The following is a 26,219-nucleotide window of genomic DNA, read 5'->3' as shown; positions in this document are numbered from 1 at the left end:
CTTTATATCCCCCCACCACCACTGTAGTGCCTTCTGTCCCCCACATCATCCTCCACCCTCGAATCCCCCATACAAACACACAGCACTGTGATCTTACCTCACAGCATGTGTACAGCAGAGAGTGGGAGGCAGCACAGTACTGGATGGAGAAAGGGGGCGGGAGCTGGCGGATTTTTTCTTATTAACCAGCCAGTGATTGGTTGCCAGGATTGCCGGCATCCTAGCAACCAATCACCTACTAATTAACTCAAAATGTTAACTGAAGTAGATCCCGCTCTTGCCCTTCAGCATAGTGCTGCCTCCCACTCTCTGCTCTGCCGTGAAGATGAGAGTGGTGCAGACCAATGGGTAGATTGTGATTGATGGCTTGCCATGCCAATGCCATGCTTGAAAACATAGGAGAAGCTATGTAAAAAAAGCCTAAAGCTCCAAATGCTAACCTATATAAAATACAAAACATTACAATGCAATATTTCTTATTTAACAGACTACAAAACTAGTCCTTTTAAGGTGATTACACTTTCTGTCCTAGAAACACAGCAGAAACCAAAAGTATATCTCTCCAAATCCCTTTTTTGACAGTTGTCATTAGAACAGGTGTCACCATTAGATTTCCCATGTATCCCTGTTTTGGGGTCAACTGTCAAATTTTGGATTTCCCATTACTTTTCTGTTCTAGGGATAACGAAGAGCACAATCAACAATAAAAAATCTAACGCACATTTTAACAGTGTCTCACTCTATCCAAAACTAGATAGATCTAATGATAAGGAATCAGTGTCTTGCTTACCTTTCAGAAATTGGAAATTTTTCAAGAAACTGGCTACAACAAAGGAATCGCACAGGTGGAGCAAAAGTCCACTAAATGTTACCCCAGTGCAGTTTACATTGATGGAGTGAGGTCGCGAACTGACATAGCACACTGTAATCTGAAATGTAAAAAAAAAGTTACATTTGAGTCACTGATTAAAATGAACCTTTGATTGTAAAAAAGGGTTTATTGATTTATTCCTGCAATTGGATCCAAATTCATTACATTTCCTCAAACATGGTCTAATAGTAACAGAAGTAATATGACCATAATCAGTTGTGGGAAAGTTAAAGTGTTATTAAACCCAGGAACTCTGCATTCACTATGTCTGGTCTCCCACAGTACATGGAAATTTTGTTTCTTTATTTTAGTAAATATAAACTGATAAATGCCTCTCATCAGCAGTACTGTATAAAGCAGTCTTTTCAGTGTCTGGTTAAAGCTTGTAGGAGGAGTTTAAATTCTACTCTGACTGTCCTATGAGGCTGCAGGACCCCTGACCCTCTGTCTGTACAGTGCTGATTGGCCCTGTGTCCTGATCACATGCACCCTCTAGCTATACACACCAAATTGAGCATGTGCAGACTGCCCCCAAGGCTCTGTTCTTTCAGGGTATGGATTGGTGACAGTGGAAGAAGGTAAGGTTTTAGAGAAGGCAGAATCAAACAGATTTTTTACACAATGTGCAGGATTAACACCTTACAGTGCCTCGAAAAAGTATTCATAACCCTTGGAAATTTTCCACATTTTGTCACGTTACAACCAAAAACCTAAAAGTGTTTTATTGGGATTTTATGTGATAGATCAACAGAAAGTGGCACATAATTGTGAAGCTGAAGGAAAAAGATAAATGTTTTGCAGTCAACACATTAGGATATCATGGGAATGATAAAGAAAATCTGATTGTAGGATGGCTGGAGTATCTGGTATATGACTTAAAGTGGATGTAAACCCCCCATACACCCAGTGAAGTGAACAGCCTCAGATGATACAGACAGAGGCGTTGCTAGCGGGGTGTGCGCTCCGCACCGGGTGACACCCGCTAGAGGGTTGACACCATCCGACTCTTCTGAGGGTGAGGAGGGTCCTGGCCAAACATCTCTAGCGCCGCACGTGTGTCCTTCCTGCCTCCAACATCTCTGCACTATCTCTGCCCGGGCAGCGCGGCTGCACACAGTTCTCATCTCTCCAGCTGCCGCCCGGTACGTGTGTCTGCGTGGCCCCAAGCTGGTGCTGTAACGGGCAGGAGCGCCGGGAGGGTGTCAGCATGTTGAGGGGGTGACCGCCGCCGACCCGAGGTGAGAGGATTGCCATGGTGTCTATGTGAGTATGTGTAGCCTGTGCTCGCCTGATTATGGGGGGGGGGGGAGGGGTGCTAACTGGACACAGCGCTCTCTCTCTCTCTCTCTCTCTATATGTATATATATATATAGCCTGGGGGTGCTATGGGAGGTGAGAGGGGGTTCTGCACTGAGGGGGGTCTATGCTTATGGAGGGGAGGTATACACTGATGGATACATACTTAATGGGAGTGGGTTATATTAAAGAAAGGGAGTCTGTACTTAGTGGGGGGGGGGGTCTATAATGAGGGAGGGTGGTCTGTACTGAAGGGGGACTATAGTTGGTCGAGGGGGGGGAGGGGGTGACACCAATTTTTTCCGCACCGGGTGACACCAACCATAGTGACGCCACTGGATACAGAGATGAACCAAATCTCCCTACATAGGTCTTACATGTATATCTGCTGTCTTCACATTTATATACTGTTTAGAAAATTCAGATTGTGTTAGGAAATTTTCTCTTCCTGTGTGTGATGTCTGGGCATACAGCCAAGATAGATAACATTGCTAATTGGAGGAAAGGCACACACCCCCTCTCATCATAGGCAGAGACTCTCTGAGGTGTTTTGTAACAGGGCCATCTCCCTGCTAATCTATTTATAGCAACCTCCCCTGACAGAAATGTCAGGCTGCTATTATCTGATGTGTCTGAGAATTTGTCAGGAGTTATCAGACTGATAAAAGAGGAACGGGTCAGCAGAGAGCTACGGGATGTGCCCAGCTCAAATTTCATGAATTGGGTTTACATCCACTTTAATACATTCACTTCTTTTGTTTTCTAGGAAAACAGAATTTCTGTTGTATACACACCATATATTCCAACCCCATGATGGGAAATGTAATCTCTCTCTGCATGGCTGTAATTAACAACAATTGGCATAATTGAATAAACAGCTCTCCCACCTGTTCAAATGCTTTGAGATCAATGCTACATTGGAAAACCTTTCATGCTGCCATTTACAGACAGCGCAAATGAATGAACACTGTGGTCCCTTTTTTTTTTTTTAAAGCTGTAGTCATCAATTTAGCATTTAAGTCTTAGGCAATGTTAGACATGTGCACATTGAAATATTTTGTTTCGGAATTTCATTTTCGTCCGAAAAATTAATTTATTTAGTTACTCCCGAAATTCGTTTTTACTTATTCCGTTTTGTTAAAAAATGCATTTGTCCGAAAAATTGAATTAATTAAGGTCAAATCTGTCATTGAAGGCTTATGGTGTCTGTCGAATGTTCTAAGAAGATTCGACAAGCAGCTAAACTGTATGACGCCGCAATCGTACATTTCCAGTCGAATGTTCCGCCTACAAGCTATAGAAGAATTCTAATGTTGTATGACACTAGTAATAATTATATTTATAAATTATTATTACTAGTCAACCAACATTCTAATTCTTCTATAGCCTATGGGCCGAGCATTTGACTGGAAATGTACGATTGCGGCGTCGTACAGTTTAGCTGCTTGTCGAATCTTCTTAGAACATTCGACAGACACCATAAGCCTTCAATGACAGATTCGACTTTGTATGTTTATCGCTGCTTCGTCGAATCTTCGTCGTTCATGTCGAATGGTCTACTCCAACACTGTCTCTATAATGTCTAATCTTTCCTCTCTATGTAGAATCTTTTCTCTCTATGTCGAATAATCTTGGACTAATAGTTAAGGTTAGGCACATTCGACCACAGATTCGATAGACACAGATATTGTCAGCGTCATGTCGAATCTCCTATCTATATTGAACTGTTGTAGCAACGACGACAAAGCATTTTTTTATGTCAGATCTTTCGGATTTTGGATTTTGCACGTTCGTTTTCGTTTGTTAAAACGATAACGAAAATACCCCATATTCTGACTAAAATGCATTCGGACGAAAACAAATGCACATGGCTATTAGGCATTGCTTGGACCCTGATTGATGTAGGTGTAAATTACAGGCTAAAATGTTGTATTATATAACTGTGACAAAATAAATACAAAATAGTTTAAGACTGAGGGGACGCTGCATGCTTTATTTCACTGTATACCTGTCAGGGACTCACCTCTCAATCCCGGAATCCTTCCAGAGGGTTAAATCAGCGGCGCGCAATTGCACAGCGTCGTGTGCCTGTGGTGCGCGCGCGTGCGCTAACGGCGCGCGCGTGCACGGCGGGGGCGCGCGCAACGGGGCGCGCGCGTGCACGCTGACTCCTTGGCGCCAAAACGGCTTTAAATGGACACTGACAGCTCCAGCACATTGCTGTCTGATCTACAGTCTCTGAACCCTGTTACCCTGAAGAAACCTGATTATCTGCTATTACCTATTGACCCGGCTTGTTTGACCTTCCGCACCTCTCCGATCCTGACCTCGGCTGCTATCGACCTACCTCTGATTGATCCACTGTTGCCTGACCTACCTGCCTGTACAACGACTACTCTCCTGCTTACCCCATCTGAATACCTGAACTCTCTAATGTGATCCGGCTTGTTTTGACCCTGCTTCCGTCTGCTGTCTATTAACCAGCTTGCCTTCTCAGTTGTTGCTGTGAATCTTCTGTCAGTGTCACGGACCCTACTTCCGGTTTCAGCTCCAGTCTACACTTCCAGCAGTGGTCTGCATCTACTCATCTATCCAGCCAGCCGGCCCTCCTACCCCGCCAGGCTTCTGAGTCTGCTGTTCCATATCCAGCAGCTCACAAGCCGGAGTTGTAAGAGAGGCCTACTCCTACCACCGGGCTCTGGTTACCAGGTACGTGATACATAGCAATACCCTCTCTATGGAAGCAGTCAACACAACTACAGAATTAGATTAGTAAGTTTTCACTATTTAACAATAAAAAAAACTAACAATTACCTTATACTATTTGTTCCTTTTTGGTTTGTTAATTACACCATGGAAAGTGTTCAGTTATATCTGTTACAAAACTGCAAGAATGAAAAAAAAATGCAGCTGATCCTGCCAAAAAATCAGTGAGCTTCTAAATTCTTGCGAATACCACAGTAATACCTCCTCCCTATACTGTGGAGATAAAGAAAGGAGGGGAGGTGTTCTCTAGTCCTAACACTCACTTCCTGCCCAATGCTGACAGCACTGCTCCTTCAGAGATACAGTACAGTGAGTGACTGTTGTCACCCTAGGCCATCAAGTGTTACCTGCAGGATCAGCAGCTAACAAAAACAGAAATCTTCTTCTGCCAGCACATCAAAGAACTGGTAACCTGAAATACACTATATTGCCAAAAGTATTGGGACATCTGACTTTACACACATTTGAACATTAATGGCATTCCAGTCTTAGTCCATAGGGTTTAATATTAAGTTGGCCCACCATTTACACCTATAACAGCTTCAACTCTTCTGGGAAGGCTGACCACAAGGTTTAGGAGTGTGTCTATGGGAATATTTTACCATCCTTCCAGAAGCGATATATGATGTCAGGCACTGATGTGGATGAGAAGGCCTGTCTCGCAGTCTCTGCTGTAATTCATCCCAAAGATGTTCTATCGGGGTTGAGGTCAGGGCTTTCTGCAGGCCAGTCATCAAGTTCATCCACCCAAAAATCATTCATCAATGTTTTTATGGACCTTGCTTTTTGCACTGGTCCAAATCATTTGGTGGACGGGGATTGGGGTAAGGGGTTGTTTTTCAGGAGTTGGACTTGGCCCCTTAGTTCCAGTGAAGGGAACTTTTAAGGCATCAGCATACCAAGACATTTTGGACAATTTCTTGCTCCCAACTTTGTGGGAACAGTTTGGGGATGGTCCCTTCTTGTTCCAACAGGACTGAGCACCAGTGCACAAAGCAAGGTCCATAAAGACATGGATGAAAGAGTTTGGGGTGGAGGAACTTCACTGGCCTGCAGAGAGTCCTGGCCTCAACTCGATAGAACACCTTTGGGATGAATTAGAGCAGAGACTGTGAGGCAGGCCTTCTTGTCCAACATCAGTATCTGACCTCACAAGTGTGCTTCTGGAAGAATGGTCAAACATTCCCATAGACACACTCCTAAACCTTGTGGACAGACTTCCCAAAAGAGTTGAAGCTTGTATGGCTCCAAAGGGTGGGCCAACTCAATATTGAACCCTACAGACTAAGACTGGGATGCCATTAAAATGTATGTGCGTGTAAAGGCAGGTGTCCCAATACCTTTGCAATATAGCATATATATATATATATATATATATATATATATATACTGTATATAACATTTTTGGCTTTTGGTTTAGATACACTTTAAGTTAATATTGTATTAGCAGACATACATTGATAAGTCCCACGTATCGCACAGTTCAAAATGCTTGCTTTCAAATTGTTTTTCTCTTGGAACCCTACAGATCAGGTAGAGAGGGTGAAGGGGGAGCACAGAGTAACTCATCCAGCTGTACCTGCTATTTGAACTTGAGCTATTGAACTATGTAAAAAAGTTCTTTCTAGCGATGCCATCTAGGATTAGTCTAGTTAATGTAAATATAGAATATTCATATGTGAATGTTATAATTACCTGTCTAAAAAGGAAATTATTTTTAAAATGCACTATATATATATTTTCCCCAAAGTATACCCGACTAACCCCAGTAGAAGCAATCTTTTATGTGCTAAGTCAATATTCATAAAATGTTTGAGACACATCTGACATTTTCAAAAAAATGTGATGTCAATAATTCCAACTAGCCAGTGTATTGCTGCCTCATGCATTTTCGTTCTGGTCAAAAACTGTCTCCCAAACTAGAGAGCGGGTGATAGAGTTTGGAAGCAAATCACAGACAAGGATATGCAAATAGGAAAGTTGAAGTTGTACCTGAGGACCAAGGTTAAGATAGCAATCTACCACCAGCACCGGGTGGCTTGAGTCAGTCACTGACAGAGGAAAGAATTGCTGGCTGTGAAATTGAAGGAATTTCTCCAGAAGTAGATGAGCCGGCGCAGCCAAGACGGTATGGTTGCTGTCGGGAGCACAGATGTAGTGAGCTGTCGAGACTGACATTGAGGAATCGAGAGCCTGGAGGATAAACATGGAAATCAAGATTCATTGTCAAGCTAAGACACTTACAGGAAGGATTTCAGAGATGGTAGAAGATAAAATGGTGAAAACAGTGAAAAAGGTAACAGCATATCATATCTGCCTTTTCAGAATCATTAATATTCCAGCATATGCATTATGTTGCCATGATTGCCACTCAGGATCATATCATATGCTGGACTAAAACAACACTTTTGGATAAACAGGGAAAATAAAGTATAGGTGTAGTCATAGCTAGATCAACCACAAGCAACCTAGACAGGACCCTAGGGCCCAAAGGTTATCCACATACAACATATATTATACTGCAGTAAACCAAAAATCAATCAAGATGGCAAGGGCAAAGCTGCTACCTTGCCTGTGGCCCCATTCTTCCTTTATACGTTCCCTGAGAGTAACTATTCACATTCTTATCCTTAAGTGCCCAGTTCCAACATAACTTGTTCTGAAGATTAATTAAGGATTTTACATCCTGGTCTTTTCTAGGGGCAAAACTGAGTGTTTACTATTGTCAAAGTATTTGTTATTTTCTACCTCTTCCAGCTCTGTGCAAGCAGCTGCTTATAGTAGTGTCAGAGCTTTATCAGGGAGTGAAAATAGTCTATCATTTGGGAAAATATAACTTATTCATTCAAGCTTTCTCTGAGCTCCATTTTCTAGGGTGGGGGTTGCAAGGTATGCACAGATATTCCTACCATTGTGCAGTCCTACCAAAGCTGTCAGGATCCGATGATTACTGAGATCCTACAGGTAATGCAAGCATTACTGCAGAATTTTAGCATACTGGCCATACCAAGTACCCATAAGAACCTATTTTCAGGATTGGTGGAAAAGCCTAATGCCCCGTACACACGATCGAAAATTCCAACAGCAAAAGTCCTATGTGAGTTTTTGAACGGAAATTCCGACCGTGTGTATGCTCCATCGGAAATTTGCTGGCGGAATAAACCTTTACTGGGACTTAGGCTGAGTTCACACTAGCATTAAAAACACTGTATCATTGTATCATTTGCATAGGCGTTTCAGGGGCATTTTAGCACTCCTCAAACTCCTATGAAAATGATACAATGCTGATCATATCATAAAAACATGAATCGTTAGCGTCTCGTTACTTTGCTTCAAAATTGAAGCCTCATGTCGATTTAGGAGGCGTTTGAAGCCTGGCAGGAATTTGCAGCGCAGTTGCAGTGCTGTTGCGGCACGTTAAAATGTGTTAATTTCTCTTACTTTCCATTGTGGAGCAGTTTTAACGTGCCTTAACGTTCATCAAACGCATCAAAACCGCATATAGGGCATTTAGGGAGCACTTTTAATGCTTGTAAACTGCCCCATACTAAAGCTCATTGATGCCTGTCTGGCGCCCATACTAATGCCGCACAAATGCTATAAGAGAGTTTGTTGAGCGTTAGAGATTTAGTCAGCCCTTACTGTGGCCACTCATGTTTAACAACAGTCTTTTCACTCATCTTATGTTTCGAACAAATCCTTTGACCTTTCCTGTGGTGAAAAGAAGTGCCATTCAGACCCTTTTGGATGGAAGTGATTTTTGAACATTTGCCCACTTATATAAATTTCCTGTAGAGATAAATATTTTGAAAACTATATTATTCAGTCTGGGTTGCCATCGTCCTGAAGAAGCTGGCAAGACCTGAGAAATGCGTAGACATCCTATAAGGAGATTGTAAACTATGCATTATTCCAGGTCACTGTTTATGTACATTGAAATAGGGCTATGAAGCATGTTTGAGGGTCAAGGTTACTTTTATTCTGTTTGTAGGCTGGATGAGCATCCTGTTTTGTGGAGATGATATATGCATAATAAACTATGTACATTTTATTGGGCTAGATTTTTGTTAGCATGTGGAAAAAAAGAAAAGAAACCGCGCTAGGAAATGATCTATGAATGGCTGGAAGGGTTGATTGACAGCTATTAAGCGGAAGCTGCAATTATAACGTATAACATAAATACAAAAATAAAAATTGGAAGAAAAATAAATGGCGCTACCTTAAAAATTAATAAACAATATATAAATAAATATATATTGATTTATTGATATTGATTTTTATCTTTTCACTTGCATTTATTAATTTATTTGTGGATTCACATTGGCAATGTTTTTTTCACAATTTACCATTGGTCATTTGATGTATGAGTTGAGTCTCATTTGATCAATGGGTGTTATATATATTTCTTTATATATTATTTATACATTTTTAAGGTAGCGCAATTTATTTGTCTTCCAATTTGTTAGCATGTGTTGGCCTGCTTGACAACCTCTTTTTAGATATCTGTGGAACCTTGGCTATTTGAACCCTTGAGGTAATCAACGCAAGTTACAAAAACTGCAGCAAAAGGAGACCTATGTGCTACACTGGACAAGGCAGTTTTCTAGCACAGGTTAAATAATAAAAGCAAACACCTTTTTTCAGCCACTATAAATAAGCCTTTATGTTTGTCTTTGTAAAGCCCTGGCAGACTGAGATTTGGCTTGCCTGAACATTGAATATGTCATTGTTCTCACTTTGGGTTTGATGTGCAAAGACCGGTGTCCTCCCACAGCGATTTGCTTCTTCATGACGCTAAACCGATTAAAACGACAAATAAGCAGCCCAGAGCTGTTCACTCGGAGATTAAAGTCTACATCATCACAAGTATACCTGGAGGTAAGGAAAATACAAAAACAGATCATCAGCCTATAGAATGCTTGTAAATGAAAACAAATATAATGTATACCACTTTTAAAGTGGAAAATACCTAAAACTGTGATGTTTGTAATGTAAACCTATTATAAATCAGTTTTTTAACTGAATCGAGCTATAATTTTTAGAAATGTTAAAATAAATCAATATATATATCTTGCAATGACGGTGACAGTATTTATTTGTAGACATGATTTCCCAAAATCTTCACACTTGTGCTCCAATAATTGGCTCACCGACACTGCAAAGAGCTACAGTACATGGCAAATTGAAGGCAGCAGTTGCATAAATTCGAGCATCCCTGGCAATAGCTTTAGGTTTACTTCACTGGGAGTGCAAATATTTGGTATGAAATAAGATTAGCCTAGTTGCTAATTCATTGCAATTTTTTCAGCAAAACTGAAATTTCACTCTAAAGCCGACCATGGACGGTTCATCGAATTGAACCATTGAACCATGCATGGGCAAGCTGATTGTACCCAATGCTCTTTTTATATACATATATAGTTTCAAATTAGAATTCTATGATATAAGTACGCTGACATAAGTCCCTCCTTTTGACTATCACTTTTTAATAATCAATTATTGTTATTATTAATTTTTTTTTTTTTTATTTCACTTAATGTTTTTTTACATCTCCCATAATGGTTGAGTAATACTGCAGCCTTTTCCCCCCCTTCTCACCATAGCATAGAGTGCATTGCCGTACAACATAGCTTTGTTTTCCATCCATTACCATGGTTATTTGGGCGGGGTCTAAGATCACAATCTAGTCCTTCCCCCTCCCTTATGGTATAAGTTACCCTAACCAAGATGGCCACCAGCAAAGCCTGAGAAAGGAGAATGCATGCTCCAAACGCAAAGCACCGCCAACCCCGTTCCTGGAAGTGACGATATCACAACATCACGGAGCATCAACGATCCACGTCCCATCCTCCCGGTAGCGCTGTGTGCACACAGAGCGACCGGACAGCCACAGGATACACGATCATCTCCATCAGCCCGTAAAATCAAACACTATTCGACGACAATGCGGATGAATCTTTATATGAAATGCTGGGATATTACTACTACTCTCCCTTGTGAGTGTTTTTACTCCACTTATATTAAACATATTGTAAACTCGCTGCATTTAGACGGTGCCATTCTCTTTCTTTTGTCTTGTACCCAAGTTGACCGGTCGATCAACTTGGGTACAACCAACATGTTGGGTTTTTAATATGATTATTGCCAACGGCTATAGCCGCTAGCAATAATCACTGTGTTTTGCCGGCCGGGATGACTCCCTGCGCTCCGAGGCCCACCACCAAGAGAACACAATAGATCCATGTAAGGGATCCACCTATGGCAGGAAAGAAAATTGCTCCATCTCCAATCCAGATACTAGGGTTGATCTACAGTGGTGGTGTTTGCAAAATATGCAAATACCATGAGAAGATTGCTAAGGGGCGAACATTGCTAAGGCTGTTGAGCTGCGGTTTTACTGCCCCACCCATCTAAAAGATAACATGCAGCAGTTCAGGCTCTTAACATGCAGAGTATTGCAGTAAAAATGATACCCCATGTCATGTCTGCCACAAACCATGACACAATTAAAGTAGAACTAAAGGCAAAACTTTGAGCTACAATGTTGTGTTAGTTGAATGATAGGGATGAGCCGAACAGCCCCCCCCCCCCGTTCGGGTCACACCAGAACCTTCGAACGGACAGACCGTTCGCGCGAACATTTAGAACCCCATTGACGGCTATGGGACTCGAAAGTTTTAATTCAAAAGTGCTCATTTTAAAGCCTAATATGCAAGTTATTGTCGTAAAACGTCTTTTAGAACCCGTATATCAATGGAAAAAAAGTTTTAAAAACTGTAGTTTTTTTCTGGAGCAGTGATTTTAATGATGCTTAAATAAAAAATAAAAAAATGAAAAATTCCTTTAAATATTGTACCTGCTGGGTGTCTATAGTATGTCTGTGAAAAAGTCTTTGAGAACCCGGGTCTTGCCCCAGGGAACATATATCAATGGAAAAAAAGTTTTAAAAGCGGTCGTTTTTTCTGGAGCAGTGATTTTAATGATGCTTAAATAAAAAAAATAAAAAAATGAAAAATGCCTTTAAATATTGTACCTGTTGGGTGTCTATAGTATGCCTGTGAAGTGGCACGTGTTTAGAACTGTCCCTGCACAAAATGGGATTACTATAAGAAAAAAGTAATTTAAAACTGCTTGCGGCTTTAAAGGAACACTAAAGGTTCGTTTTTTATTAGATCAATTGATTGCTGTAAGCTAGAGCATTTAAATATCACTTACCTCATTTTTCCTTTTGACCTCCAAAATACAGTAATCCAGGTTTGAAAATGCTATTTCCTGTCTCTCCTCTCCTTGCTTTCCACCAGCATCTGAGCCGTTTTGCATGGTGGAAAGCAGAATGTGCTCACCCCCTCCCTATGACTACAGCACTGCGTGAAGATGCTCTCTTATCCCTCACAGGCATGGAGGCTAAGCCTAACGGGAACTGTAGTTCCCATTAGGCCGTGATGTAGCAAGAATGAATGCGCACCTCAAACCAGGAAGTCAGTGAGAATAACGATTCAGGAGTGACGGAGGTGAATAAAACAGCTCGATTTCAACAGGTATCAAACTAGTTATAATGCAAAACATTACTTTTTACTTTATCAGCTACGGTCAGACTTTAATTTAAGAGGAAAATATTTTTGTCTTTACAACCCCTTTAATGTAATGTCTGGTCCCTGCAATATGGATGAAAATCATTGAGAAAAATAGCACAGACACAGACAGTACACACACCACATAGCTTTAGGTGCACACTGCAGAGGACACGGGCAATACACACAATGTAGCTTTAGGTGCAATCTGCAGAGGACACGGGCAGTACACACCAAGTAGCTTTAGGTGCAAACTGCAGAGGACAAAGGCAGTACAAACACTATGTAGCTTTAGGTGCAAACTGCAGAGGACATGGGCAGTACACACAGGGCCGCTGATAGGCCAGTACAGCTGGCCCAGTTGTACCGGGCCCGGCAAGCAGGGGGGCCCGGCAACCTGAACAAAATAGTAGTTAAATGTAAAAAAAAAAAAAATGACGATCAGGGTCCCTTAACATCGTCCACCACCAAACAGCCGTTTAACCGCACCGCACCAACCCCCCGTCCCCCCTGTACATTTTCCTTTTTTTTATTACTATTTGCTATATTCATTCGTATGTGGCGGCCGCGGCAGGGGAGGGACTATTTCTCGTATTTCGGGCGCGGAAGAATACCTCATCCGCGCCCGCTCCTCATGCCATGCTGACTCAAGTCCCGGCCAGCGCGTCCTCTGTAGTGCCGTCACCTTCTGGCGCCGCAGAGTGATTCTGATTCCTCTCTCTCCGTGTGAACAAATGGCAGTGAGGCGACTCAAGGAGAGCAGGGGCGGCAGAAGATATCAGCACAGGCATCCCATGATGACCATCTGGAATAGTTTGCGGGGACCCTCAAGTCCAGGCAGCAGCAGGATCACCAGGAATACTACGTGACTCCTTGGGCCCAGCCAACAAATTTAGACACAGGTCAGGTGTGTGCTTGCTTGGGGGGGGGGGGGGCGAGGTGGGCTTCAAGATCTACTACCAGTATTGTTTTGTAGCATGGTACCTGTAGTAACACTGCATTGTTTCTGGTAATGGCACCTATACATTGTGGCATGGGTGGCTTTGTCTGCCCATAGCACGTGCTGCCTGCAGAGACAGTGCCACCCAAGCCGCCAAATGGCCTATGCCGTAATGTGCTGCAGACAGTGGCACCCAATACGCTAATGCCATAACGCATGTGCTGTCTGCAGAGACAGTGCCACCCATGCCGCTATGCCGCCAGTGTCTGCAGCACAAAATGCCATTGGCGGCATGGGTGGCACTGTCAGCAGGTAGCACATGCGTTATGACATTAGCGTTATGAGTGGCACTGTCTGCAGCACATTGCGGCATGGGAGACAGCGTCACCCATGCCGCCAATGCCGTAATGTGCGCTAATGTCATAATGCATGTGCTGCCTGCAGAGACCGTGCCACCCACGCTGCCAGTAGAATTATGCCATTGGCGGCATGGGTTGCAGTGTCTGCAGGTAGCAAATGCGTTATGGCATTAGCGTCATGGGTGGCACTGTCTGCAGCACATTGCGGCATGGGAGACAGTGCCAACCATGCCGCCAATGCCGTAATCTACTGCAGACAGAGCCACCCATGCCGCTAATGTCATAATGCATGTGCTGCCTGCAGAGACAGTGCCACCCATGTTGCCAGTAGAATTATGCCATTAGCGGCATGGGTGGCAGTGTCTGCAGGTAGAAAATGCGTTATGGCATTAGCGTCATGGGTGGCACTGTCTGCAGCACATTGCGGCATGGGAGACAGTGCCACCCATGCCGCCAATGCCGTAATCTACTGCAGACACAGCCACCCATGTCGCTAATGCCACAACGCATGTGCTGCCTGCAGAGACAGTGCCACCCATGCCGCCAATGGCATTAGGCCATTGGCGGCATAGTGAGCACTGTCTACAGCACAAAATGGCATTGGCGGCATGGATGGCACTGTCAGCAGGCAGCACATGTGTTATGACATTAGCGTCATGGGTGGCATTGTCTGCAGCACATTACGGCATTGGTGGCATGGGTGGCACTGTCTGCAGCACAATATGACATTGGCAGGCGGCATGGAATGGGTGGCACTGTCTGCAGCACAATATGGAATCTTGGGAAGGGCCAGGGGCGGAGCCAGGGTGGGGCTAAAGGAGGGACCAGGGGTGGGACCAGGGGGGGAGCTGAAGGGGGCCCCGTCAGGTAGGCTGTACGGGGCCCCATGATTTCTATCAGCGGCCCTGAGTACACACCACGTAGCTTTAGGTGCCAACTGCAGAGGACACGGGCAGTACACACCACGTAGCTTTAGGTGCAAACTGCAGAGGACAAGGGCAGTACACACCAAGTAGCTTTAGGTGCAAACTGCAGAGGACACGGGCAGTACACACCACGTAGCTTTGGGAGAAAACTACAGAGGACAAAGGCAGTACACACACCATGTAGCTTTATGGTGCACACTGCAGAGGACACGGGCAGTACACCACATGAGAATACTGCAGCTAGCACAATCACCTGTCTGCCAGTAAATTTGGAAGATGATCTAGCTAAACTATACAGTGTATAAATATATATACACAACACCTGGGATGCATATATATCCTCTACACACTGTAACTTTAACTGACCTGCAAAAAATGACACTCTCTCTGTATCTCTCTGTTCTCTCTTAACCACCGACTCGAATACAAAGCTCATCCTTATTGAATGACCTGAAAAGTGCTTGTGTTGTCAAGTAAATGAAACAGATTTCTGTCCCCATTTTTAAGTTGTATTAACAAATTGATTTCTGGAACTGACCGGAGGCTGTGAAAATAGAGACACATGTTCTCCACTTGCTATAAATTACCATCTACAGTTAAAAAGGAAAAGAAAATCTCATTATTAGAAGTAAATTTTGCAGAGCTTCCCATTTCATTCACAGCCTCTTTTTTGAAGGTTTCTGAAAGCCTTTTCTTCATTATTGGATGTGTGTGGTGTGTTTTCCCTCCTACCTGTTCTGGTTGTACTGAACATCCTGCGTCAGATCCACATTGAGGAGGAGGAAGTCATGCAGGTGACAGCGGGAGAAAGGTTCTCTCAGGTCTTTGCTTTTAGTTTTACTGGTCCACTTCCACATGCCAAGCATGGCGTACTGAGTGATGTTCTGCGTTGCCTCCATTTGCTGCAAGATGTACTTCAAAGATACATTTCTTTCCGTCCATGAGCACTCCCTGGGGTATATTAAAGAGCGTATGATTAGATACAGGTTACGTATGCGCCGTTAAAAAAAAACGTTGTTTACGTCGGGTCACAACGTATTTACATAAAACACGCCCCCATTACATCCATTTGAATTCCGCGCCCTTATGCCGCAAGAGATACACTACGCCGCCGTAACTTACGACGCAAATTCGTTGAGGATTCAAAACAAAAAAAGTAAGTTGCAGCGGCGTAGTGTATCTTAGATACACTACGCCCGGCGCACTAATGCGCCGTTGTACGTGGATCTACCCCCTAGACTTTTTCCTTTAAATAAATAAATATGACAGGAATTTTACACGCAAAATAGGGCGAAGTGAAGCTTTGCTTTACCATTTTGCAGTAACTCTAACAAACATTTGGCCAGCACTACAGAAATTATGGACATGGAGACTAATGGAATGTGTCAATTCTGGCTTGTACCTTGCATGGTCTCCTGTCACACTGACATCCACTGTGTTCCACATCACACAAGAATCATCTGCTACAACTATGAAAGGCCAGATATCTTGGGGCTGAACCCCGAGCTCTGCCTGTCTGTTCCGCTCCAGTTCCAGGTTGTGATAAGACAGCTCCTTGATGAGGAAATGAGCAGCTCCTAAGGAACAAACAAAACAGTGGGCATTATTGTACTGAAATGACAGATCCTTGTACAAACCAATATAGACAAAATAAAGGTTATGCTACTTTGCAGATGCATTTACTCAGCTGTGCACACAGAATTATTTATTACCATTTTTCCTATTGCTTGATGACCTGGTAGATGGATTAAAGTCAACCTGCCATTATTCCTAACATACTAGTGTCTTACATCTGTTTGTCATAAGGCATCTTTTCGCCCACACATCCCCTTCTTTATTGTCAGAAAGGCTTTTACTCACCCTAGGGACCCTCATACCTGACAGGCAGAGGAGCGCATTATGATTTGTTGAAAATGAAAGCATATTACGTCTAATAACTGGAGGTATAGATTTATAGAAAGTCCTTGCCCAGGTCCTGATGTCTCAGCCATTCTCAGACAAATAGATGTCTATGTCAAGAATGGTGACAGGTAAATTAGTGTGTGAAAAAATTGAAGCTTTACGAAAGGCACCAACATCCTATACTACAATTGAAAAAGGAAAATAATAACAGACACCTAGAACATCAAATAGGTAAATAGTTCACAACTGAATTAAGAATAACAAATTAGGTGTCCTTCGTAGGTAGGCAGTCTTGCTCAATCTCAACATGTTTCGCTTATTCGTTCTTCAGTTAAGAACTGTTTACCTATTTGGGGTTTTAGGTGTCTGCTATTCTGTGGGAGGTACTTGAGGGAGGTTCATTTTATTGGCTTTGTTTTTTATGAACAATGTTTTATACATATTTGGAATAATACAATTTATTGATTTTGCGTGTATGTTCTTGCTGGCACCTAAAAAGTAAATTTTGTTCTTTTACCTTTTCCGATGGTGATGGGTGTAGCACCCTGGTATTAGGCAGGGTTGCTAACAAATTTAGTTATGCTAGGTGGTAATTAACCTGGCTAATTGGGAGTTGTATCCACTCATTTCTCTCTTTTGTCAATAGGTGGCACTGCTGCCTTTGGCATTAGAATGACATGACCACAGTGATTTTTAGGTTGTGAATAGACATAATTTCTCATCCAATCATATTTGTGGCTAAGCATGCTGGGAGAGTCTATTTAAGGGGAATGAGTCAGGTGATGAATGTTCTTTTAGCTCCAGGCTGAGGCCTGGGGGCTGTGTGTGAAGCCGCAGCTGAAGGTTAGGCCTAAGCCTGAGGCGTAGCCGACGTGTGTAGAGGCTCAGCCCGGGGGGGAGCCTGAACGTTGCAGAGGTTGTCCGCTGACATCCGACCTGATCCGCTAAAATCAGATGCATTGGCGATACATCGCCATCCATCCATGGTGGATCGGATCGGGTGAGATCTGATAAAAACAGACATGCTTTCCGTTTTCATCAGATCTCTCCATAGGACACAACGGCGCTGGACAAGCCCCTCCCCGCTCAGTGAGCAGAGAGGGACTTGTCATCCGCCGGCTCAGCAGAGATCTGCGGAGAGATCTCCCGCTGAGCTGGCGGACCGCTGAAAGCGGATCCGTCCCCGTGTGAAAGGGGCCTTATTCATCTTTTCCTACCTAGACAGGCTCTCAAAAGTCAATATATGCATCTCTCAAAGAGACAGATAATACATCTGTCATGCTATGTGGATTCTAATCCTACCCCATTTAGCTAAACCTAAGGAAATTATATGTATATATATATATATATATATATATATATATATATATATATATTTATTTGTGTTTTTTTTTTCAATAGTGTTTATTGAAATTCTAGGAAAGGCGTTGGAATAAACATAATATTTGTCACAACGATACAGTCAATAACAAGAATTGGCAACACAGATGGGTATGTGATCAAAGATGGTATGATAACACAACAGTCGCAATTGTCCAACTGGGCACAATATCAAAGCAGTTATCCTGCACATCAGTGCATGTAGTGAACACTGTAAGATAAATACTAGAAAGAAAATTGAAGAAAAAAGAGAAAACACAGAAATATATATTTTTTTCATAACTATTTATTTTATGTTTAGGCCCTGTCCATACCTTTGCATTGTAATACACATATTACAAAGCATCAAAACACTTGCGTTACACAAGAAATACATGTTACTTGACTCTCCATTGTTTTGCGATTTGTAAGGGCCTACCTAAAACGCACCTCATTGTATATCCAAAAATTCTGGATGAACCCTCTTCTGCACATTGCAACACTCTCTCTAGCAAACTTTGCAATAAAAATTTTCGATTTTTAGTTCACATATATTGCAATACATGTTTAAGCTGGCCAACCGCATCAAAGTAATCCCTCTCTGGCCTGTTTTATTCTGCTCTGCAAAATGCAAGTGCTACATTGGATACAATATGGGGCAGATAGACACAAGTTATAGGAAAGCTACAAGTCTCAGGTCTGGTCACTGACCTGCAATGCAGTAGAAGAAAGAACTCAAACATGTAAAAACTATTGGGATTTGAGCACAGGTATACCTTTCTTCTATTAAATTTGCAGGTCAGTGACAAGACTTGAGACTTGTAGCTCTCCTACAACTTGTGCCTATCTGCCTCATATTGGCACTGTATCCAATGTAGCATTAGCATTTTGCAGAGCAGAGTAGGACTGGCCACAGAGGGATTACTTTGACGCAGTTGACCAGCTTAAACATGTCTTTTTAAAGTGGTTGTAAAGACAGAAGTTTTTTTTTTATCTAAATGCATTCTATGATAAAAAGCCTTCTGAGTGCAGCAGCCCCCCTCAGCCCCCCTATTACTTACCTGAGTCCATTTTGATACAGTGATGTTGATCCACGTTTGAATGGACACAAGGAGCTATGACTCGGCTCGGGTGCCCCTATAGCAAGCTGCTTGCTGTGGGGGCACTCAACAGGAGGGAGGGGCCAGGAGTGCCGAAAAGGGACCTGAGAAGAGGAAGATCTGGGCTTCTCTGTGCAAAACCAATGCACAGAGCAGGTAAGTATAACACGTTTGTTATTTAAAAAAAACAAAAAGCTAGTCTTTAGTACCACTTTAAGGCTCCATTCACACCTTGGCCCGCGATTCAGAAATGCCACAAATCGTGGGACGCCCTTGCGATCCCCGCTATTTTAAATGGCACCAAATCACGGCGCAATTTTGTCACCCGACGAATCGCAGTAAAATCACGGTAAAAACTTGCAAATCGAATCGCAGGAAACCCAATGCCCAAAATAAGTTCTTCTACTTCTTTTGGGCGTTGGGCGCCCCGCGATTCTGTTTGCAAATTTTTACCGCAATTTTACAGCGATTTTACCATGATTCATTGGGAGACAATCAGGGCAAAATCGCACCACGATTTGGTGCCATCCAAAATAGCGGGGATTGCAAGGGTGTCCCTCGATTTGTGGCCTTTACTCAATCGTGGGCATAAATTGTGGCCCACAAAACAGAACACCAATGTGTAAATGGAGAGGAGACTTCGCTGGAATTGGCAGCAGAGGAGGATACTTAGGACTATCATTACTGTCCAGGAGTTTTAAAGGCCCAGGCTAGGGTTTTAACCACTTGCTGATGTTCATACATGTTCTGGCTTCAAGAATCTTCTTCTCCTCCCACCTCCCCCTGTGAGGATCACCTAAAGGCCCTGGCTGGGGTTTGCAGCCGCAAGCATACATTGCTTGCCATTCGGTAAGCCTCCAATTCTTACTGGCTCATGGTGTTTATATTTGCTCCTCAACATTTGTTTACTCTCATATGAACTTTATTTCTGTGGACGCAGTAGGACTGAATTATATCCTCTTTCTAGTCCCTCATTGATTTGGGTTTACTGGCTTCATAATTAATTTACCTCAATCTTATTGTTCAGATTTTTTATTTTAGCGCAACATCTTTTCCCCTTTGTTCTATGTTGTTGTGTTTGTATAACACTCCGTTGTTGCAGCTTTACTAGCAATTTATTGTCTTTTAGCGCGGTATTTTTCTTCCAATGTGTAAATGGAGCCTAAGGGCCCTTTCACACGGGGCGGATCAGTAATGACCTGCCCCGTGAACCTCGGTATGCTCAGCGGGGATCGCTCTGTTGATCCCCGCTGAGCCGGCGGATGACAGGGCGGTCCCCGCACACTGTGCAGGGACCGCCCTGTCTTTTCTCTGCTCTCCCCTATGGGGGGATCGGATGAACACGGACCGTATGTCTGTGTTTACTCGATCCGATGACGGAAGGAAAAATAGGATTTTCTTCCGTCTGCAGAATCGGAGCATTGCGGAGGCGGACGAGATCAGGTGTCAGCGGATGTTCATCCACTGACACCCGCAATCTCATAGGGTCCAATGTATGTCCCTTTTTCATCCGCACACGGATGGATGAAAAAGTGGACATACGGTCTGCAGGTGTGAAAGGGGTCTATGTCCCATTTTTTTTATTGCAAAGTTTGCTAGATAGAGTGTGTTACAGTGTGCAGAGGGCTCTTCCAGAGTTTTTAGTGTTAATATGTGGTAACACCCCTTTAGCACCTGCTAGGTTATATACATGTAGAAGCTATTGGGATTTGAGCACAGGTATATCTTTCCTCATTTTATACCCAATCTCCTGCCCTATATTGAACAGATTGTACAACAGTGTAATCTGCGTAGCTGGTTTTTAGTTGTCCCTATGGACCAGAAAACTCCAAATGAGATACCAGAGCTAGATTTGTAACAAAAGTTTATACACTTGCTGGCACTGTGATTATATAGCACATCAACAATTATTTACCCGAAACAACCTGACAGTGTTCACCATCACCAATACATGCTGAGATAAAGCTGTAATTAACTAACAAAGTGTGAAAGAGAATATAAGAAAGAGAGAAATAAGCTGAAATAGAAGTTAGTAAAAAAAAGGCGTTTTGTTTCAGAGGTCAGAGGTATCATCGCGGTGTGTGTGAGTAATGAGGAGACAAATAATACAAAACTGATAACGAATGTCAAGTATCAGCAAACAGCTCAGTGTTATTACAACCCGCACCACAGTCTGATTTCAATTAATCAATGTAATTCTCTGCCCTGCTGTACCTCAGTCCATGCTCTGATTCATGCTGAGCTCTTACTGTAAATTAAAGCATTTTGCAGATAAATACATACAGAAAATGTTCTACTGGAAAGAAATAAAAATAGGTCTTTATTCTTGTAGCACTACCCCCGGTGGAGCTGCTGTTTTTTTTGGGTGGCACATTTACCTCATGGCTCCATCGAATTCCTAGGGGTGAATGATGCGTATTGCATTTGGTAGAAGTAAAGGAATGTCCACAATAGGTGCTCTTTGCTGTGCTCTTTATTACCCAGCCGGGTAAAAACAATAAACTTGTGGTGAGGAAAGTAAACTTGAAGAAGAAAATAGCAGATTCAGGCGTGATGATAGGGAAACAGTCCTGATCCCAAGCGTAACACTTCTCTGTGCCACTCCTGCCTGAGTGGGTTTAGCATACCCAGACAAGCCTCTCTCACTGACCTGGCAGCCGGAGTATCACTCGAACATTTGTAGGATAAAGTCTCTGCCACAGACCCTCCTTGGTGAACTTGAACTTGAGGAAAAGTCTCTGCCACAGACCCTCCTTGGTGAACTTGAACTTGAGGAAAAGTCTCTGCCACAGACCCTCCTTGGTGAACTTCAGAGAGACACCTCTGCCACAGGCCCTCTCTGACTTGTAGTTACGGAGGCAATCCTCCTTAGATAAATTATGCCTGGATCTCCTTCAACTTGTTGCTCAGGTACAGACTGACAGATGATCAATCCTTCAGTGTCTGGCTACCTTGATCCCTGTTTTTTTTTGAGGCCCTTTTGGATCACCAGCCTCTCAATGGCGCTCCTCAGACAGACTCCCCACCGAACAGCAATACAGCTTGGGATCCTCAAAGGTGGGAACCCAGTCGCTCACTGGGTTCCCGCCGCTGTTCAGATGCTTCGGGCCAACATGGTCCCGGAACCAGGAACACCGCGTGGCACGCACGCCCCGGCCAGGTAGGCCATAACGCCGGGGCGCTGTGATGTGGTCACCCTAAAGGTGGGTGTCACACTCGAAGAAGACCCAGAACTAATGGCGTCTGCCTCATAAATACCCCTCCCCAGCATGCACAGCAAGGCCAAACCCTCCTGATTGGCTGCTGGGAAAGAGCACCCAAACCTTGACTCCTCTGCTGCCACCTGCAGCACCGGGGCTGGAAAAACACCCAAATGCAACAGAATAGCATACAGCACAGCCAAGCTGAGACAGAGACCCTGTTTTGCACTTAACAATTTGTATCAGAGTTTAACTACAGTCTGATCTCCCTCTAAAATTAACTAGCACCGGTACTATAAAGTACCCAGGCGCTACATTCTTAAAGTGGAAGTTCACCTTACAGGCCACGTTCTGCCATTCCATCTCTACCCACCTACTCTCACAGTAACAACATTTTTATTTATTTTTTTCCAGGGAAATTTACTAGAGTCTACGTTATGGTTAAAAGTTAGGTTTTTCAATCAACAGGAATCCATCTGAAGCTTACCACTAATGTGATAAATTCCAGCATCTCATTAGGGGCGCATATCATATAAATACCCCAACATTTTTAGCCACAGATAGCACCAACACCTTGGTCCAACCACAATGGAAAGGGGGATGTCATTGTCTATTGTCTCATCCTGTACTTAAAGTGGTTGTAAACCTTCATGTTTTTTCACCTTAATGCATCCTATACATTAAGGTGAAAAAACAATCCAATGAAGAGCCGAGAAGACCACGCCGAGATCAAACACGTTCTCAACATGGGACTTTCGAGGGCTCAGGTAAGTAAACCGGGGGGTTGGATGTTTTTTCGTGCCATTGATAGCAGCGCATCCATTGGCTTGCACTGCTGTCAATCAACTCCAATGACGCAAGGGCCGGGGGAGCGCTTTCCAGGGGGGTTACCAGAAGCATGAAGGAGCCGAGACAGTCGCCAAGGGACCCCATAAGACGTGGATCGGGGCCACTCTGTGCAAAACAAGCTGCACAGTGGAGGTAAGTATAACTTGTTTGTTATTAAGAAAAATAAATATTAAGCTTTACAACCCCTTTAAGCTGGCCATAGACGGAGTGATTTTCTTTTCTGAATTAATGGGTTGCAGGAAAGAAAATTGCTCAATTTTCCCATCACTGCAGTCAGTATTGATGAGGGAATCCCTCCTACGGAGCCAATGTGATCTCCCAACCCCCAGACACCCCCCCCCCCCCCATATCTTCGGTAGAGCACAGTTATTACAGCTAGCTTGGGTACATTCAGCCTGTCCATACATGGATTGAATTTCAGCTGGTCATTGCTGAACCGACCAAGATTTGAACCATCTATGGCTGGCTTTAGGCAGATGTTATTGTCTATTGATTCATCCTGTGCTTAGGCAGATGTTATTGTCTATTTTAAAACAGATCACATCCTATCGACGTCTAAAAGCATTGCTGGTATGATTAGAGACCCTGGGCCGAGTAGCTAAGCTGAGGCGATCCTTTTATGTTGCCAAATTGAAAAAAAAAAAATTGCGATTTTTCGCTATTGCGAATGCGAAAATGATTGCGAATTTTCGATAACTGTGGTAGGAGAACTCTGATTGTCTCTGATGGGGGGGCTTTGTGTATGTGTATGTTATGAATATTGTTTGTTTGATATTATTATTTTTTGTAAGAAGGAAAAAATTGCGCATACCTTAAAAAAGGGGAGAATACAGCAGCAACTCAAAAATGTTATACAACATAAATTAATACAAGACAGAAAATGGAGTCGCTCTACAAGAATAAAAAATATGTCTAGTGACAAGACATGTGGGCAAATTATAAAATAAGCAAGCGCAAATAACTTGTGAAATACACAGTGAAACAAATATATAAAGAAATATAGTCCCAATAATTAAAAAATAATCTTTCATCAAAATGTCTTATGACTTATGATAAGTGAAGTGAATAAAAGTCCAAAGCATGCAGCATGAACGTGTTCAATCTTCAAGGTGTTTGATTGACAAATGGCTGTGACAGATGGATAGAGTAAAGAATCACCACCAATGCAAAACACTTTTTATTTTGTATTGTAAAATATCACGAATATTCTGAGCCAATCAGAGTGCTCCTTCCGCATTTGCAGAATATTCGCAATTATTTTGTATTGTAAAATATCAAGAATATTCTGAGCCAATCAGAGTGCTCCTTCTGCATTTGCCGAATATTCGCAATTATTTTGTATTGTAAAATATCAAGAATATTCTGAGCCAATCAGAGTGCTCCTTCTGCATTTGCCGAATATTCGCAATTATTTTGTATTGTAAAATATCAAGAATATTCTGAGCCAATCAGAGTGCTCCTTCTGCATTTGCCGAATATTCGCAATTATTTTGTATTGTAAAATATCAAGAATATTCTGAGCCAATCAGAGTGCTCCTTCTGCATTTGCCGAATATTCGCAATTATTTTGTATTGTAAAATATCAAGAATATTCTGAGCCAATCAGAGTGCTCCTTCCGCATTTGCCGAATATTCGCAATTATTTTGTATTGTAAAATATCACGAATATTCTGAGCCAATCAGAGTGCTCCTACAGCATTTGTCGAAATTGCGCAATAAATATCGCATTCGCATGTTGCGATATTTCGATAAAATATCACGAATATTCTGAGCCAATCAGAGCGCTCCTCCAGCATTTCTCGAAATTGCGCAATAAATATCGCATTCGCATGTTGCGATATTTCGATAAAATATCACGAATATTCTGAGCCAATCAGAGTGCTCCTACCGCAGTTATCAAATAAATCGCAATTATTTTCGCATTCGCAATAGCGAAAAATCGCAAACATTTAATTTCGATAAAATATCACGAATATTCGAATTTAGCGAATATATCTCGAATATTCGAATATATATTCGAGATATATCGCGAAATCGAATATGGCATATTCTGCTCAACACTAGTGAACAGTTTTAGAAATTCCAGTCTATGGAAAGCTTGCATTAAGAGGTTAGGGAACCCAATCTGGAGACTGGTCTGGAACAATGCCCTCTTTAAATATTTATTTTTATCTTAGCAGCTATAAATCCAGAAGGCCAAATTCATTAAGAAAAAAATGCTCAGCCGCTACCTGGAACATCATCAACATATGAAATGCGAAATATGGTACAGTAAGCATGTAAAAAGTGAGGTTCGAAATGACCTTTTGGTAAACATTACAATAAGGGCCTAGCATATAAGCACACTGATATACACTATAAATTCCCTTTACAGGGAGGATTTCATAGGGCTAGATACTGTTGACACTTACCCACTCCGGAACTATTGAAGATACTAGGCAAGACCAGCATAATGTGGTTGGGCCAATACTTCTTATAGATTGCCATCTCATACTCCTTAACGACTAAGATGTGTAAATGGCTGCTGCCATCCATAGCATGATACAAGTTAAATAGACCGTGTTCATGGCGGCCCGTTGTGGGTGTGAAGATGGGGCTTTTCACACAGTCAGCACTCTGTACATAAGAGAAGAAAGTCTATGTTACATAAGAAAAGACTATACCCAGGATTAGTGCAAACTACCAAATTTACAACAGATTTTATGTATCAAAAGTGAGCCATAGGTGTCCATTTATCAAACAGCGGAAAATAACCACTGCTATGATCTCTCTCGTCTCGTCTCGTCGAGTGCCTGTGAGGAGTGAAGCGATCTACATATGCTTCAAACTGTGGAGAACGCCTCCTGGTTCTGTAATCTTGCGAGACAGCAAAATTGCAGTACCAGAAAATCAGTGAACCACAGAGGTGTCCATTTACTAAGCAACGGCACATTGCCGCTGCTGAGTACACAGCATTCTCAGAGGAGACCGTCCACCTTAGTACATCACGCGACATTGGAACATTGCTCATGACAAGAACACTTCTAGTTTAGTCATTCAAGGGCTAGAAAGAATCACAAAACCAGCTAGAGGTGGAGATA

The 26,219-nt window shown here is 42.6% G+C and overlaps 1 protein-coding gene across 1 annotated transcript in view; it reads right to left on the bottom strand.

Moving 5' to 3' along the window:
• The window catches only part of GREB1 (growth regulating estrogen receptor binding 1), a 213,598-nt gene that overhangs the window by 2,108 nt on the left and 185,271 nt on the right, over positions 1–26,219 (bottom strand). Inside the window, exons 27-32 of the mRNA XM_040348569.1 lie at positions 25,551–25,755; positions 16,132–16,306; positions 15,462–15,680; positions 9,670–9,805; positions 6,926–7,126; positions 791–929 (exon numbers count right to left, since the gene is read on the bottom strand). Coding sequence (XP_040204503.1) covers positions 791–929; positions 6,926–7,126; positions 9,670–9,805; positions 15,462–15,680; positions 16,132–16,306; positions 25,551–25,755 — 1,075 coding nt within the window. The remainder of the gene's footprint in view (positions 1–790; positions 930–6,925; positions 7,127–9,669; positions 9,806–15,461; positions 15,681–16,131; positions 16,307–25,550; positions 25,756–26,219) is intronic.

This window comes from Rana temporaria, chromosome 4 (assembly GCF_905171775.1).
Source record: "Rana temporaria chromosome 4, aRanTem1.1, whole genome shotgun sequence".
NCBI classification, from domain to species: domain Eukaryota; kingdom Metazoa; phylum Chordata; class Amphibia; order Anura; family Ranidae; genus Rana; species Rana temporaria.
This window is presented reverse-complemented; position numbering and strand designations above follow the sequence as displayed.